General features: G+C 45.0%; 1 protein-coding gene across 2 annotated transcripts in view; it reads right to left on the minus strand.

The window, feature by feature from the left end:
* Plxna4 (plexin A4) overlaps positions 1 to 18861 on the minus strand; it is a 445847-nt gene that overhangs the window by 86496 nt on the left and 340490 nt on the right. For both annotated transcript variants that reach the window (XM_031381450.1, XM_031381449.1), the window contains 5 exons: positions 18170 to 18270; positions 7690 to 7813; positions 6182 to 6335; positions 4809 to 4908; positions 3017 to 3131 (listed from right to left, as the gene is read on the minus strand). In XM_031381450.1, the coding sequence (XP_031237310.1) occupies positions 3017 to 3131; positions 4809 to 4908; positions 6182 to 6335; positions 7690 to 7813; positions 18170 to 18270 (594 nt within the window). The remainder of the gene's footprint in view (positions 1 to 3016; positions 3132 to 4808; positions 4909 to 6181; positions 6336 to 7689; positions 7814 to 18169; positions 18271 to 18861) is intronic.

Raw genomic sequence — 18861 nt, forward strand, 5'->3', positions numbered from 1 at the left:
AAATACCCATAACCCCAAGGGGGAGGGGCAGGTGAGATTGATGGAAAGTGCAGTTGTCTGGAGAAATGGCAGCCCAGTAATTGAATACCTGAAAGGGGGATGTGTGCATGGGTTGGAAACAAGTTTTGAGTTGGGTTTGGCTTTGTTTTCTCAGGGGAGGTGGAAGGCAGGGCAGAGGTGGTTCCTAGGAATGGCTGTCTGATGGAATTAAAGCAGAATTACTGACAATGGGGGATAGTGTGATTTCTCTCCAAAGTCAAGCCAGAGATAAATAAATAAATGCCTTTGGCCGTTATCTCTAAGGGTGTGTTTCATTCAGCATCAGCAGTCTGGGACTCTTCCTTTCTGGCCCTGTAGTTCTAGAGTGAACTTGACCTTTAGGGACTCAGAGTTTGTCATACCTGTCCTAGTGTAGGACATCTCAGAGCCATTGGGGTGGCAGTGGTTGTTGGGAGAACCTTTCAAGTACAACACTGCAGATCAAACAGTCTTATAATTGTTTTCTGGAGTGAAACTGGTTAAACTTGAAGAGGAAAAGTAGTACATGGCACCTCCTTTCTGAGACTGTTCACCTGGGAACCACCCACAAATGTCTAGCTTTTCTAGATTGGTACCCAGAGAACACAGCTGCAGTAATACATCACTTGGATTTTTTCGGATCTGATGAGACATAACAGTATACCCAACCGCCCATTGAGGACCACCTCTTTGGCAATGGATTTGTTTTCTATAGCAGTTTACCTTAACCATCAGTACCTAGTGTGTAGGCCAGATGGCTCTGTTCAGGTGAGGCTGTAGAGGAGATGGCAATTCTAGGGCATACAAGGACAGAGGCTCCCGCAGCTCTGTAAATGGCCATAGGCCATGCCTGAAGACAGCAGGAAGCCTTACAAGGTACAGGGAGAAGAGAACTGAGAGCAAGCAGGGAGATGCTGCCACCCTGGTGTGCTTTTCCTCACCTCATCTCTCCTCTCATCTCCCTTTCTATTTGCTGCCCAGGCTCTGGCAGCTGATCTAAGGGTCTAAGTTGCTATCACAATGCCATCATTAGTTGAAACAAAACCATCCCTTGTAACTGGGATATAGTTACTATAAACGACATATGTTACTGGACATTCCATTCCTAATAATTGTAATTATGCCTGAATACTTACTGTTTATAACACAACTACAATGCTCCACCAGTTCTCCATTCCAGACCAATAACCTCGCCTGAACATGCTCTTTGTTCAGGGGGAAAAAAGTAACTCAACACCCCTGATGATAGCCAGTGAAACCAGTGTGAAGCGAGATGAAAGCATACCCGGGGATGCAAGATGGTGCAGCAGATGAAAAGCCACCTGTCAGCCTCACTCTTGGCTAAACAAAAGGGCCCTATCTGCATTGCCTCACAGGGTAAAGAAGAAGGGGAACCTGAGGAGCTCCAGAAGAATTTTGTGGCCTGAGTCTTACCAGCATTGCAAGAGGGTCTTGGCCCCCATGCCTGGAGCAACTTCAGGCTCAAAGACCATGAGTCACCCAGTCAGTTACAGCCTTGACTGGACATGTATCCTATGAGAATGTGTGTGTGTGTGTGTGTGTGTGTGTGTGTGTGTGTGTGTGTGTGTGTATACATACATACATATATATATGTATATATGCATATATATTTATATAACCTAAATATAACCTAGTCAGTCTGAATATGCTACTCATACATATGTTTCCAGGGCTGACCTTTTGGTGTTGGCAAACCAACTGGTTTACACTTCCCACACTCTCAGCATCCCTTAGGTGCCTGCAGCTCTTTTTTGTGTGGGGTTGAGGACTCACTCATAGACTTATTCCATTTATCCTGGCATGTCTTTTATCTAGCTCTTGTTTAGGGAGTCATGTTGGTGAGACTTTATGGGTAATGCTTCTGACATTACTAGGAGACAGTCTTGTTTAAAACTCCCCAATCCTTTGGTTTTTAAAATCCTTCTGCCCCAGTCTTTTCTCTTTTTCAATTGACTTCTCATAGGCATTTGCAATGATTACCACAATAGCAGACACTTAGATGACTAGCCTGTGAATAGAAGATCCCCTTTCTGTTGCATACTTTCCATTTGTATCCTTTATTTCTGCAATAGTTTACGTTCAGAAACAAAAACCAAAAAGCTAATGGTATTTTTTTTAAAGGCTTCATTTCCACTAGTAAGTCAGGATTCTGTTTTGAGTTCTGAAAACAATAACCTCTTCTCAGTGACTCAGTCAATAGTTCAGAAACATTTATTTACTTAGTTCTCATTTGGTGCATCTACTAGGAAGCTGTTGTCACATCTTCTGGGAACCTTTGTAGCTCTTTCTTTGCTTTCTTTGGCCCTTTTAATCTTCCTTTCTAAGCATCTAGGACAACCTCATCACAAAAGAAACAGGAAGTGGACAAGTAAGAAAGAAGAAGAAGGCCTTCCCCAAGAGAGTGGCAAGAAGTCCTTGCAGTCCACGAAGTCCATTGTTTTCTGTTCTATTAGCAGTGGTCTTTCTGCTCCCAAAACTTTGGTCAGGTTCATTATTTTGAGAGCAGGAAGGGACCCTGAAAGCCATTTTGTCTGACTTCTGTCATGTTCCAGGCTGATTTCAGATGGGTGTTTCCAGGAGTCTTGATGTCTTCCTCCAAGGGAATTGATCTGCCCTTCTGTTCCTGTCTCATGATCAAGACTCAGCACACAAGATAAGACTGTCAGCCTATTGCCAGCTTTTCATGACAAGGTGGGCCTACTGGCTGTCTAACTCATGTCTCTCCTATTCTCTTGGAAGTAGGCAAGAACTACAGAGTACACTCATACTTGGATATTTGTACCCAAACCTTCTGGGCTGAGCCAGAACCATAGCACCTGTGCAGGGCTGAGCTTGTCCATTGTTTTTATGCACCACCTCTGAAGAGCCAAGGTTAGGGAGAGAGGAATAGATTTCTAGGATCCTCTCAATAGATGGGCTGCACATGTGTTCGGTGCTTACAAGCAATGCCTCTCACCACACCACTGCTGGAACGTACCTCAGGTAGCTTCACTCGGCCTTCCTGGAAGGAGCATGTGTTGGGGTCATGAGTACAAACATGCCGGTATTTACACCAGTGGCAGCGGTACGGGCTCTCCACACAGGACAGACATCTGGACACAGAGAAGAAGCACACATCTTAGAGCCTCAGCCCCAGCAACTATGTCTTTAGAATCTAGCTGAACATTTTTGCTATTAAGAGAGATGACCCTTGATCAGCAAATGAAAAGTCTCACGTGAATCCATCCTTCTTAAGACCTCATGGAATGAACTCCTCAGTCAGAGCTGGAATCCTGTGAGCCTCCCTCTCCCCCCATTGTTGATATGGTCCCTTGCTAAATAGGAGATCAATAAGGAGCAGGGTCTATAATAACTAAGACAAAGCCAAAACCAGGTTTTAATTCAAATCACCCCCGAGTCTCACTGTTACAGACATACCCCAACGTTCTGGTAACAGCGGAAATTACTGAAGCTGCAGTCTCTGTACTATGTGTCCCAGCACAGCTGCCAACCTCACTCCTAACCTCCAGGCCACAGGCAACTTTGTAAGAATCTTCTGTCGCTTAAAAACCCAACATGGTTCCCCGTTGTTACAAGCTCAAAAGCCTTGCCAAACAGGCAGAGCTGAGTCCCACGGGCTGTTCTACCATCTGTAGGGCCTTTCTATTTTCTCCACTTGACCAACCTTTGACCAAAGGAGAGTTGGCCCCTCTGGACCTCTTGTTTTATAAACCTCAGTGCTGGGGTTCTCCTAGGCTCTTGGTGTTCTTTCCCATTATTAAACATCAGGTTCTTCCATGAGGCCACTAAGGCTGCAATCTTTGACCAAGCAATTAGGCAGGTATTGGTTCCAGTGGAGGGCAGGGCCTGAGTGCTGTGGTCTTATTCATTTGTGAACCCTCCATTTGATGAGTAAAACTATAGACGGGATGCCACCAAGAGTTGACATCACCAGCAACTCCACAGCAAGCAGTGAGCAGAAAACCGCAATGTTGATGCAGCTGCACTCTGGCTGGGCAGGAGTCAGGCTTCCTTCCCTGAGGTCCCAAACTGAGCTAACATCTAGTCTCATAGATAGCCTTCATGGGATCTAATTTTTTTTTATCCTATTAGAACCCCCAAGTGTCATGTTAGATGCCTACCTGTGAAGAGAGGGATGCAGAACAGCATGTTAAAAATGTGGGAGTCAGGCCGTGTGTGTTTCACTCTTCTCTGGAACCCTAGCTAATTTTCTGTCCATGATTACTATTACTATTTAGAGGAATTAGATGCCAAAGTCAAACAAAGTTAGAACTAGGCTCCTATGTCTTTATTGCAGGGCCTCAGACACTCTGTCTTTTAAACTTCCTTTTGCACCTAAAAACCCAAGTCCTGATCCAGTCTACAGAGTTGGTGGGCATTTAGTTGACTTGCTAGACCTTTTGACCTCTCCTGAATACATGTAAATGCTCCCCTCCCTTCTCTGGTTCCTCCTCTGCATAGGTGTGAACTTCTGTTCTTCATCACCTCTAGTAGATGATTGGAAGGGAATCAGGGTAGAAGATTTATGCTAGAGAAGATGCATAGGCTAGGGATTAGCAGGGCTCATACCATATGCTCTTGAGTTTGTCTCTTTCTAGTCTCTTTCCATTCACACTATAGGGACAGGAGAGAGGCCTGTCTTCTACTGTTAAGGATGCCTCTTTGCAAGCCTCCATACAATGATTCCTTGAAATCATAATGAGGTGTTCTGAGCTTTGCATGAACCTTGACCCTAGGGACAGGAAACTGAGTAAAGCCAGGACACTTACGAATTGTGGACACTGCAGTTGTAGAAGACAAAGCTGGTGCTGGCGAAGGTCATCCCAGTCTCCTTTGACTTGAGTTGCAGCTGGACAACATGATGATCCCCTATAAGGCAGAGCCCACCAATGGGGGGCCAGGGGAAGTTCAAAACCCAAGCCAAAGTCCCATTAGCAGTGATGTACTCTGGGAAAGAGAGCCACTTTCTCTGGGATGCTGTCAGCTTTCATAGGCCTCTGAGTTAACAAGGATCAGTTCCAAGATGGACCCATCACACACATATACACATAAGCAAAACAAATTGGGCTTACTCTCCTTCTCTGTTATGTCACTAGACCCTCCCCCCAGTCACTTATCATGCACACATACATGTACACACACACACACACACACACACACACACACACACACACACATATGCACAATCAAATGTCCTCATATGCTATGCTTGAAAGTCTTGTGGAATCAGAATGAGAAGTAGCCAGGGAGGAATAAAATGTAGTATCTCAAGAAAACTATTGCCAATGGCATGAGTGGCATTGCATATATGTATAAATGTGTGCACATACAAGCTTACCTCATCTCTGAGCAGAGAGACCTGGTCCTGATACTACCTCCTCTGTGGGACTTGGCCCCATAGGGGTAAGAGATACTAGATTCCTCAGCTGGCTCCAAGGAGGCATTGGAGCTCATGTTTAATTCACAGCCCTGACCCTAGACCCTGCCCCCAGCCTTGTTCTCTGCCTTCCCCAAGAGTCTCATTAATCAACTGGCTCTGAATAAATGTGACAAAACCAAATGGGATGGACAACATGGAGTCCCTCTACCCAGCCAGCCTGTCTCTTACATGTTTCTAGCCTGTGTCTACTCACACCCTTCTCAGGATAGTTGGTTATAAGCAACAGGTGGCTATGTGTGGGAGGGTGAGGAGAAAGTGCTCTACAGTCAGAGACCCAGTCATGTGAGTGTGAACAAATCATCATAGAACCATTGGACCTGCCCCATCATATCCTTGCTGCAGGTTAGCTTTCCTCTTTACTCTTCCTCCAGGCTAGCTAAAATGAGCAGACCATCAACTACATACACCACTACTGTTCTAGACTTGCCTCTACCTACCTTCTCTGTAGCTCCTCCTCATCTAGGATGAGGTAGAAGTTTGGTTGCTAAGCTGGGGCTGAGACAGAAGGGCTGTACCAGTTCATTTACAAGGGCAAAGGAGAAAAATCCCACCTTTATCTCTTTTAACCATCTGCCCACTTCCTGCTCTGACTTATTCTTGCCCTTAGGCTCCATCAATACTCCACATCTGTCATGAGTTCTGCTACCCAGGCACAAGGAAAAGTCTGCCACCCAACTTTGCCTCCTGGGACCACTTGCTTACCATTTTCGGTGATGATCCGGGGCACCTCCTTGGCTGCAGGGGAGTAGCACTGGATCTGATTGCCTATTACCAGCCCATCCATCTCTGACAGATCCTCAAAGGTACAGTTGACACCTGCTGACAGCTCCGGGACATTGTATGTCTCTAGGACCAGCTGTGAACCGCAGAGCCAGGCAGGGGAAAAGAGAAAAGGAGGGGGAAGTGGGGAAAGGAAGGAAGGAAGGCAGGAGAAAGAGAAAGAGAGAGACAAAGGAAGAAGAATTATTAACATAAACCAGCTTGTTACAAGAAGGCAGTGGGAGGTGGAGATGGGAACTAAAGAAACCCCCTAACATCTGAATGGATTTGGTTTCAGAAGGTGGGAACACTTAGGGGATTTGTGTTCTAGAAGAATTCTGAGCAGGACCAGGTTGGCTGATGGGACACCTCTTCCATTTGTTAAAATGAGAACACTAACTGCCAAAGTCCTAATGCTAGAAGTCAGGGTCTGCATCCCCTTCTCTCAACATACCTACATTGCTCCCTTTATAGATAAAGATATCAATGCCAACACTCATTGCTGTATGGTCTTATTCTATCATTCCATATTTACTTGCACACTAACTAATCTCAAGTTGGCTAATGCATAGCTAGGTATACCCACTAAATACTTTGGATTATAATAAAATACTACACTTTTCATTATGCTTGGTCATGTAATGCTATTTTCCTGCATATATAAAATGTATTTTGAGCCCATTTCCCCATGCCCCTCTATCCTCTTTTCCATCGCTCTCCTGTTAGGTCTATTTTCTCCCTTCTTAGAGCTTCCATTTTCATGTCATATGTAAATATATGATTTTATGTCTCTATAATATCCAAGCTATACAAATGAGAGAAAATACGGCATTTGCCTTTTTGAGACAGATTTAAATTCACTTAATATTATGATCTTCTTGCACCCATTTTTCAAATAACATGGATGTGTTCTTTATGGTTGAAAAGAAAAGGATTTCTTTGTGTATATAAATGCTGGTTCTTTATTCATCCCTTCCTTGATTGACAAATACTTAGGTTGGTTCCACAAATTAGCAGACATGAATAGTCCTGCAAAAAGACATCAACACTCAAGTGTCTCATAGCCAGGAGTGGGTAGTGTATCTGGGTCACATGGGGGAGGTCTTTTGAAGAACCTCTGTGCTGATTTCCATAGTGCCTAAATTCGTTTAAATTTCTATCAGCATTTGTTTTTATTTGCTTTCATGGTGATTGCCATTCTGACTGGAGTGATATGGAATCTCAGTGCAGCCTCAATTTGTATTACTCGATCACCTTTGGTATGGTCATTTCCTTGATCTTATGACGGGAATCTTTTCTTTAATTTTCTTGCCCATGTCCCCTTTCTTGGGCCCCCCGGGTAGATCAGGGTTGGCTAGCATTCCAACCCTGATCTAGAGGTGCTCGTAAAGCGCCTTGCTGCTTATTGCTGGGGAGAGTTCTTCCCTGCTTTCTGACCTTCCCACTCTTACCAGCACGTTGTACTGAGAGACAGAGATGTTGTTGGGATGAACCGTCAGCCGGACACACTGCTTCATCTCTGAGGCAAACCTTCGGGGTTCTCTGGAGCGTTCACACCGTTCCTTCCGGGTGCACCTGGAAAAGACACACAGTGGTGAGCGATTGGTCCAGAAAGAGGCAAACATCTTCTGATGCTTTTGAGGGCTATCTAAACCTGAAGTGTTGATTTTGTTTCCTTCTTCAAGGTTGGACCTCTTGCATCATGCTTAGCTTTGGAAAAAGTCAGTCATCCCAAAAACTACCAAAAAAACCTTGAGTCAACTTAAATTCCCCCCACTCTCTTCAAAGTCACATGAAGAGTCGTACAGTTTAGTCTATAGCACATTCATCCACAGCCTCTGACACTCCGCACCCCTTTTTAGCAAACCTCACTTCTCCCCATATATGTGTTTAGTACATAATACATATTATTGCCTTTGTATATGCAATTCTGTCTGGGTTTCCACACCTTTTTTACCTGTCCAATTCCATCTAGATCTACAGAGTACTTTGGCTCTTTTGTACCAGCAATCCTTCTGTCCTGACCCCAGGCAGATATGAATTATCTCCTTAATTCTCTATAGCACCCTGGAGTTTCCCACAGTCTAGAACTTTTTATGTTTTATGATGATTATTGAGATAAAAGTAGCCCACTTCTACCAAGTAGGAGCTTCTCAAGAGAAGAAACACTGTTGGCTGTCTTTTGAATTCCCCCACATGCATTTTAGCAAAGAGAAGAAATACAGGTGAAAGACATACACACACACACACACACACACACACACACACACACACACACACACAGAGAGAGAGAGAGAGAGAGAGAGAGAGAGAGAGAGAGAGAGAGAGAGAGAGAGAGAGAGCCCGGAGGGTAGTTGCTAGCAGCATCAGAACTCCATGTCTCTGTGGCACTGGGGGACTATTACATAAGGTATTTGTCACTGCTTAATGCCCTGTGTTGTACAAAGGGCACTGTGTCACAGGTGCACCACATCCAGTGTGGCCTTGCCTTTTAACAGTCTCTACTGACACGAGCTTGAGAAAGAGGTACTGAAAACCTGGGTCTGTGCGCATATATATATATATACATATATATATATATATATGTATATATATATATGAATATAGCCTGCATAAGGTACCTGAGCTCAAAGAATGTTTAACCCAAGCCAGATAAACCTTACAAATTCAGAGCTGTGTCCAGCAGCCAGGATTTGGATGCTCCGGAATATGGATTACATGATGAAGCACAGGCAGGCAAGGTGCTCCAGAGGGACAGGCTGAGATGAAATGGGACTATCTGGAAATCACCCCTGCATAGCTAGTCTCTTTGGGCCAAAGAGAAAAGGATATTGTTAGGACTGTTGAGGGAGGTCTGGGCAGAGTGACAAAAGGAAACAGAAGGTAGGGATAGGGAATAAGATGGGGAGGGAGATGGGAGGAGAATGTGCTCCTGGAAAGGCAGCTGTGGGGTGGATTAAGAAAGGGAGTGAGTAGAGGTACTGGGGAACCCCGGGCGGCTTGTGGGCCAACTCTTAGTCTTAGAGGAAGCTGTGGTCCTCCCAGTCGGAGGGAAAGAAGACACATTAGCCTCTGCTGGAGGCATGGCCTCCAAGTGCACAGCTGGAAATGAGAGTTTAGCTGACTAAGGGGAAAGCACTACAGGTGACAGCCATAGCTGCCTCGGAAGGAAGACGAGGAAAGAAAGGGGGACCGAGTCAGAGCTTACAGTAAGCTGGATGGGGGACACGAAAGTCACGCCATCTCTTTATAATGCAACCATGACCACTAGTTACTGTGTGCTTACACTGTGATAAGGTTTTACACTCAATGCTATTTAAGTTTCCTGGGTCCAACTCATCTTAGCTATCAGACTACCATAGAAGAGGAAGGCAAGGCACTTCTTCATCCAGGTCATAGCCCATCCAAGTCCATATCAAGCCCAGGCAAACTCAGAGCCTCTGCTTCTTACAACTGTGCCAAGCTTCTAGAAGCTTCCAGACTAAGAAGTGAGGGAGCAGACCCCCTTGCAGACTAAACCATGCTCCCTGCCTTAAGGCTTTTCTTACATCCTTAAGGCTCTTTAAACATTTCCTCTCCACCATTCCTCTTAGGTTCACCAGAAAGTACCTGACTATTATGGATACTTGTTGGACAATCCTGAAATCCCTGGGATGAATTCAAGAGACCTCCAAATTAGGAGGGAAACATGAGGAGCGAGTCTGGGAGTCCTCACAGGTTTCTTGGGCTGCTGGAGCAAACCATTGGCCACGAGAGTGTCTGTCTCTAAGTCTTGGGAGTTAATTTACCAGCTTCTCAGCAAGGACTCCATTACCTTCAGCTATTAGGCTAATGTTATGGACTTTTGCTGAGTGTCTGAACTGACATTGCTATTAATAGTGTTATTATGCCCATTAGCAGCAGATCCAGAGAACTGGTATGGCTTCAATTATTCACTGACTCCCCAACTTTGAAGTTCTTGTTTTCAAGATGAATCAGTAGGTCTGAAAAAAGGTATCTTTGATTAAATTATGAAGAGTGTGTGTGTTGTGGAGTGGGTAAAGTGGGTAAAGCGGCTTCCTGGTCAAACATCACCGGAAGTCACTAAATAGAGTAGATGGGCTCTATCCCTCTCTCAGGTTGGGGGAGGAGGCACAGGTAGCTTTAGGAACAGGTCTGACCTGAGTTGTTTGCTACCAGCCCCAGATTCCCAGAGCTGCATCTTGCTGCAGTTCTAGAAAGTACTGTATATAGAAAACCATGTGCAATTTACAGCTTTAAGCATCAAGGCCAAATGCTTAATCTCTTGATACCTCAGTCTTCTCTTCTAGAAAATGGGAGCAAAATGATAGCAAACAGCTAAGAGTTCCTAAAGATTTCATGAGATCGAGGGCAGTAAACACATTGCTTAAGGAGAGTTGTCAGCAAGTGTGAGCTGGTGATGTTAACTCACCACTTCCCTAACTCCTCATTCCATGGGTCTAAACTGCAGCGGATACAGAACGTTTCATTTTCATCGGGCACATCAAAGGAAGAAGGGAAGACTGTAGCAGTTTTCCTTACAATGCAGGTGGAGGGAGTCTCAGAGGCCAGGAAGGACTCTTCCAGAAGAGAGAAAGCATGCGATGGATTATAGCTTTGTTTTCTTAGGAGCTGTCAACGCATATTAAGAACTCAGCTCTCTCTCAGTGGAAAGTTAAGCTTAAGGTCAGAACCAGGGATGTTTTGACATTTCTACCACCCTTCATGGTTCAGAAGGGTGGAGGCTACAAACGTCTAAAAGCACAGACAACTGACCTTAAGTGTGATGGGATAATGACAGAGGAAGGACCAAAGCTTCTGATGTCTTATGGGGTCCATCAAGGTAATAGCCCTTGGCCATTGGAGGACTGCGGGTTTTCTAGTAGCTCAGGCCAGAGTTAGGAAATGTGAAAGGAGTTCATTTTTGGCCTTAGAAGAGTTCCTGAATTGCTTCTTACCAAAAGCCTCATTAGTGGGAAGGTAATGCTCTCCATTCTTCAGTGGAGGCAACAAGATCTCACTTCATCCATTTCTCATGTAGGGGAATTAGTATTTATGCAGACTCACAAAACATGCTATGCAACTGAGGTTTCAGGTATTTGCCTCTGTCATTCCAAAAGTTGCCTCTGTCCCCAAATACCGATGTGCTGTCCCAGCAGGCTCCAAGGAGACCCATCTCCCCTTTGCCCCCGAGTTAAGGTCTTCCTTACTGAGCAGTCTTTTCTCCTGTTCTCATTCTACTTCCTGTGCACTGGGCCCTTACAGCCCTAGACCAGAGGTTCTAGCAGCTCCAGGGAAAAAGGCCCCAGGCCTCTGCAAGGGGTTATTATTCAAGCCAGTGGCTCCAATGAGATTATCCTCTCTAATGAAGCAGTTACCTCCGCCCTCCCCTAAGCCTGAACTTTCACTGCTGGAGAATTCCCAGCCAAGTGGAAAATTAGAAGGGAAAGGAATGGAGAAAGGAAGGGGGTGAGTGAGAGGGAAGGAGAGTGGGGGTGATTACATTTAGTAGAAATTAATTCCTAAACACACAGGGAAATATTAACTCCCAGTGCTGCTGGCCAAGCAAACAAATTTCAGCATGGAAACCGGGTTGTCTGATCGGCTGGCTCAGGTACACCTCCCAACTGGAGAGATCACAACTAGGCTGTCTCCCCAGACCCTACAGTATGGGCCCACTGGACTTAGAAATCAGAACCTGTTTCCATCTTCACCATCAGATGGTCTCCAACCCTCAGCACTATGGCTTGATCTTGGCCTATGCTTGAACTCAATCATTAGGGGCTCTATGCTTAGATCATAATGAAACAGAGAAGGAGGAGAAGGAGGAGGAGGAGGAGGAGGAGGAGGAGGAGGAGGGGAAGAGGAGGAGGGGGAGAAGTTTGAGTGGAAGGAGGAGGAGGGGAGGAGGAGTTGGAGGGGAAGGAGGAGGTAGAAGAAGGGGGGAGAAAGAATAAGTCAGGTGTTCTTCCAGATGACCCCAGCTATTGTTTGGGTTTTCAATGTCTCCTGTGGATTCATGTGTTAAAGCCTTGTTTTGTGGTCTATGGTACTATCAGGAAGTGGACAGACATCTAGGAGATGGGGCCTGGTAGAATGAAGCCAGGGTATGGGTGGGGGAAGAACCTTGAAGAGGCTATGAGACCAGGGACCTTATGCTTTCCAGTTGCCACATGGTCTCTACCACATGTTCCCACTATGGCATACTGTGCTGTCACAGGCACAAAATAACAGAACCAAGCACATATGAAAGACCAGGTGGGTAGTAAGCTGGAGCTGGAGTTGACAGATGAGGAGCAGTGGGTAGGAAGAAGATCCAGAGAAGGTAGAGGCACATTCTGGCAGATCATTCTTTCTCTCTCTCTCTCTCTCTCTCTCTCTCTCTCTCTCTCTCTCTCTCTCTCTCTCTCTCTCTCTCTCTCTCTCTCTCTCTCTCTCTCTCTCTCTGTTTCTTTCTGTGTGTTTATGTATGAGTGCTTCTCTGTGTCTCTGTCACTGTCCTTCTGTCTGTCAGTATGCCCTCCCCTGTGATATGTGTGTGTGTGTGTGTATGTGTGTGTGTGTATTTAAACCTTAGAATCAGCTCAGCTCTTTGGAATGTCCCCAGATAGCCAGGATGTTAGATTGTAAGCTAACCATAAAGCTAGTACATATGCTTGTATATGCACGTTTGTACATGTATGTATGTATGTAGGTAGGTAGATGTACATATACATGCATGCACATATAAACACAAAGGCAATGTGAACCAAAAGTGTCTCCCTTGATTACTAAACCCCCTTATATTTTGAGACAAGGACTCATCACTGAGTGGGAATTTTATTGATTCAGCTAGACTGACTAGCCAGTGGGCCCCAGTGCTGGGATTGCAGATACTTTTGGTGGGGAGGGATGGGGCTTCTCTTAACAGAGGCAGTCTCCAGGATGTGGAGGCAGAGATATTGTAAGTCTGCACATGTTCTTTCCAATGGTGCTGCTCACGAGTCTTCCAAGGAAGGGTAGTGCCTGGGCCAATCCATGAGCTGGGTCTGCCACAGGTGGTAGGATCCCATTACCCACCTAGACTAAGATAGGATTCTCTGCCTGGGAATAGTGCCAAGGAAGGGGAAGATGGGAGGGGGCTCAGGGCCTGCCAAGCCTGGAGGGTGTGTTCCAGGCCCAGGACAGGAGACAGCTGTGATGGGACAAAGGCAGACCCGGCTTGGATGGTTTTATTCCCTTTTGCCCAGATCAGAACAGGTGGGCTCACACTCAGAGGAAAGCCCTAGGAATGCATGCTGAAGACTGCAGGCTGAATGAATAGGCAGCATTGTGTTTGCTGTCCTTGCTGTTAGGAAGACAGGCCTGCAGGCCAGGCGGGGCCGGGGGCTGCAGAAGAATGCAATGTGGGGACTTCTCCTCACCCCTGGGCTGGCAGGTATGCACTTTGACACATTTACTAGTGCAGAGGGAGGGAAAGCAGAAAGAAAGAAATGACTGCGTCATCTCTTCAGCATATTCAGCCCTCCTGTGGCCTCCCTGGTACAAAAGCTCTTTCAGTGACATGGGCCACCTGTTTGCAGAGGCTCTGTCCTCAGGCTTCTCGTTCCTTTGGCTTCTTCTTTATGGCTCTCTCCCACCCTCTTGCTACTTTGTCAGTTTTTGTCTAACACACACACACACACACACACACACACACACACACACACACACACACAAAACCTTACTCCCTACCACCACAAGAAAGGTTGTCAAAAATGACTATGAACACAGACAAACAGACTCAACCTCACACTTGGAAGGTCCTATTTTGTTCTTTGTCATGGACTTCATGAAGATCAAGTTTGCTGGGTCACTCAGCAAGGACTGCTATCAATTAGTATAGAGTCTTGCCCAGGATGGAAGCCTGACAAACATGTTGATTCCTGTGACCCATCATTGCATTAAAGGCCTGGTCCCTAAGAAGTTAACGGCAGAAACAATTTAACAATAATTTTGCATCCCTGAGCCTAGCACTGTGTTTTAGAGGTACAGTATAGGACTAGTTTTAGATGTGTGTGGGTGTGTGTGCAAGTATTCATGTGTATGCATTTGTGTGTGTGTGTGCGTGCAGTATTTTAGGGAATGCTGAAGCTACTCATGCTGGTTCCTTGTTTCCTTCCTAGCAGAGCCTCTCAGGACTGGTTCCCATACTAACTCTGTTCACTGTTCACACCTACCCCACTCCTTTCTTCTGCTTTGTCCATGTCCTTTTTGTTGCCTGTAAAACATGCATGTCCATGATGTGCCCACCAAAAAGGAAAGGGCAGTGCAGGGAAGGAGGAACAACTTCTGTGTTTGACTTGAACCAAGACCCATAGGTAGTACTGACCTTCTAGAGGGAGGTGGTATTGTCTACCTGGGCTACCTGAATTTACATGTTAAAGCTTTTTGAACAGAACACTTTGATCTGTTCATTTGATCCCATACAAATTTAGAATTGTGTGTTGATGAAAGGCATCTTAGAGATTCAAGGACCTGCCCTTGCTCACCCACCACACACAGGAGCTATTCTTGGTCATTAACTCTGGGAAGGCAGGGGAAGGACTTGCTGAGCAGCTCAGTGATCGAGTCTGGGCCTGTGGGAACTCATGAGCCGTGTCCTACCAAGAAGTTACAAATCCCCTAGGTACATCTCAATGTCCCTGCATATCTGCCCTCATCACCCACTCACCTCACTAAGAGCTTAACGTTATGGAGAGCAATACCCTGATGGTGCAGAGATCCTGGGACTTGCATAGCAACCTTTATTATCTATCTCATCCCTTAGCACCATGATAAGCTATGGCTCTCCCTCCTTACAAATGTAGATGCCAAGTGCCTTCTATACAGCACTATGACCAACCTTTAATATTTTCAGATTCCATATATAAAATTCAGCTAGCTGCTAACATTTATTAGTAGCCCTCCAAGCTTGTCTTCATGGAGTTTTGAGGTTTCTCATGGCCATTTGCAGAATGGGGAATGACTCAAGTCACATGTTCCCAGCTAGAGTAGGAAGAGATGACATTCTGCCTTCCTGTTTCAGTAATTGCATTATAAATGAGGGTCTGTTGAGGCCTATTTAATGCCACCCTTTTTCAAGTTTTGCAGTTGTTTGACTTTGAAGGATTTAATGCCCCATATTCCTAAGCAAATCAAGGCCATGGTGTGACATAAGGAAGGTGAGGTATGGGCATGTTAAAGAAGCTTCATTCAACCAATTGTAAAGGCATGTACTGGAAGGATAAGGAGGAAGATAACGAGAAACTTCATCTGGGTATAAAATTATAGTTCTGTTGGCCATTAATGAATTAACAATATTTATTGAAGATGATATCTTACAGATATCATACAGATGTCCAACAAATGAGGTTATATATCAATCCATTGGTAAAAACATGACCGGTGGTTTCAGGAGCCAGATACTCTATTCCTTTTAGGGGTAGTGGTTTGCTAATATGCTAATTCATTCACAGTTCTTTATAGAATATCACTACTACACATAATGCAAATCAGCTGTACTCACAAACTCACAAGTGTACAAAACAGGAGAACTAAACTGCACCGATTTCAGCAATCATTATAAGATCCCCTGTCATAGCTACGTAGTAGCTCTCACCATGGCTCCTTGGGCAAAGAGAAGCCCCAGAAACAGCTGCTCAGTGTTGGATGGCAGACAAGGCAACTCTTGTACAGCCACTGCTCTTAGAAAGGTTTGACATCTAGTATGCAGACTGGGGTGAGATGTGATGCCAGGCTGAAGGAGATAAGGGGAAGCAGCAGGAACATCTACCAGCCAAGAAAAGACAGCTTGAAACTGTGACAGCCTCAGGGACTCAAGCACATTATTCAAGGACCATCTAGAAAATCACTGGAGTCTACCAAAGCCCAAGAGGAAGGGCACTTGTGAGCTCTCAGCTGTTGCTGCAGCCTATGAGACCTTTGACTACCCTACCAGGGTTCTACTAACCATGAAGCATCTGACCCAAGTGGTTGGCCTCATCAATTCTCTTATAACTGAGTGAAGTAGGCAAACCATGCATCCTCTTTCCAGGTCACAAAGAGAGTACTAGGGAGATTTGGATCTGAATCTTGTGTCAGACACTGCAGACATGTCCATGACTGTTTCCATTATGACATGCTGGGATGAGCTGCTGGCTTCACTAGGTGATAGCCTGCTTTATGAATGACCCTGACCATTCTTTGGCTTTAGTTTACCCTTGTTTTCTGCCACAGGAGTCAGACACTATGCTATACAAGGGGAAGCTGAGGCCATAGAAGTAGTGTATGGGATTTTTTCTTCTTCTCAGGCTTGCCTAGCCCAGCTGTGGAGGTAAATTCTCACTGAGATCAGTGCCATATGGTGCTGGAATAGCATCATGACACCAATTAACATGGACACAGAAACCTGTGTTTTGGTCCTAAAGGATTTCAGGAAGGGGTCAGCTTTTCTGATTGCCCTGGAGGGACACTTATACCATGCTATAGATACTAAGCATGTTCCATCAAACAGTAAGCCAGGTGGCTTCCAAGTCCCCAAGGAAGACATTAGGTTATGAATGCATTCATTCCTTTTCTGGAGATCCTACTATGCAGGACAAAGAAATATATCTCCTTCTTCCTTACAAGGTAGCATCAGGGAGCTCTTCTGGCTTGACAGGTGCTGGTGTGCTTTCTAAATGTGCCTCTCCACTCTCCTTTGTGGGGAGCAATGCTGGGTTCTATCGCACTATTACTTATGGCCTTGATGTACACTTGAGCACAGCTTCCAACCTATCTTAGAGTTGTGCACATTTCAGCGTGGCTCAGTGGTTCTCAATTTGTTTCTGCTATAATACCCCCAACAGATTTCAGGCCTTCCTTTAAGGGAATCAAGGCCTCATTATGTCCGACACCCAGAAATAGGGAAGTTGGCTGTTCTTTTGGAGAGACTTATGAGAAATTAGGATGGTGTTTTTAACTGTCAGAATCTAGAGTGTATTTCCTGTCTTTGGAAGAGGAAAGAGACAAGATCCCACTTTCAATTTCTTATAGCTTAAAATGACTGAAAATTATAATAAATGTCATTGGTCCCAAGAAATTCAGGTTGTTAATGGGAAGACTAAAATCTTATTTTATAATGTGTGCATCTAGCTCAGAGAATACCAGGTTTCATGTGGCCATAGGAATCAACCATAGCTAAAGTAGGGCTAAATTCTATTCAGATGGAGTCTAACTCTGGTGGCTATTAGGAAGGAAATATAAAGACCTTGGGACTGGAGAGATGGGTCAGTTGGTAACTATTCTGCCAGAGGACCCAGATTTAATTCCTAGCATTTACACGGTAGTTCACAAATGTCCATAACTCAAGTTCTGGGGGATCTGAACTGTTCTCTGGACTCTATGGCACCAAGCATACACACAGTGCACAGACATATATGCAGGCCAAATACCAATACACATAAGTTAAAAATGAATTACAATTGAAAAATGCTCTTCAGTTCTCTCCTATTTCCCAGCTAGTTGTCTGAATCTCTCAGTTTAGTCATCAAGTTATTATTTATTTCCACTTTAATATGACTGCCCTCTCCCTCTTCTAGAGAATAAATGGAGTCCCCCCTAAAATAGACATACAAGAGGGAAAAGTTCTGTGTCATGATGTGAGGGGGTGCTCTGCAAATTAAAGTTGGACCGGTCTAGGATTCTCTCACTGTGGTTCTTCAGGGTGTCATTGCCAGGATGATTGACATATTCTGACCTGTTATCATTCCATGGTGCTATTGCCATATAGGTCTTAGTGGAAAAGTGAACCCAGAACAAACAAAAGAGCAATGAAGCTCGCAAAAGGAGGAAGGAAGAGCAAGGCTGAGAGGAATGCACACAGGGCGAGAGGAAGACAAGAGCCCCTGGGAGGAAACGGGGAGGCAGGAGGGAGTGACAAATGGTACTCACGTGTTGTGGAGCACACACCAGCCACAATGGGGGTCACCTGAGCCAAGACACTCGCCACAGCTCCGATACTGCCCACAGGACTCCACAGGAACTCTGGTAAGCTAGAACAGCACACCGAAGACCAAGCAGTCAGTCATCAATCTTCAGAGAACCTGACGGTTCACACCTAAGATTATCATTCTCAGTACTACAGTATCACTGAAGATAGCAGAGGAGCATGGGGGACCTTAGGGCTCCAGAACCAAAGGAACTTCAAGGGGACATATAGGAGTAGGTGACTGCATGCATCCTGAGGATAGAACCACTTACTAGGTTCTAAGATGTGTCTTAAGATGTATCTGGAAATCAGTCCATATTAACTTCATATAAAATATCATAAAATAGACTTACACGCTATATTTTTAAATTTTCCTATTACCCACACCCCAAATATTTCTGCAAATATCCAATCCATTACATATTTGTTTCCTATCAAAGCAATAAAACCAAGTGTTCATTCTTTCTCCATCTTGTTTCACTTTCTCTCACCCCCTTTCTGTTAGGTCTCAGCACGTTTATTTTTTTTCCAGAGAGTACTTAGCCCCCACCCAGCATCCTTCTCTCCTCTCCTTCCTGTTTAACAAGGTGCTGGGTCTACCCCGTGGCTGTCTTCTGCCTTCGTACCATTGACCAACTTGCTCCAAAAATTGATT

This window comes from Mastomys coucha, unplaced genomic scaffold (assembly GCF_008632895.1).
Source record: "Mastomys coucha isolate ucsf_1 unplaced genomic scaffold, UCSF_Mcou_1 pScaffold20, whole genome shotgun sequence".
Lineage (NCBI taxonomy): Eukaryota > Metazoa > Chordata > Mammalia > Rodentia > Muridae > Mastomys > Mastomys coucha.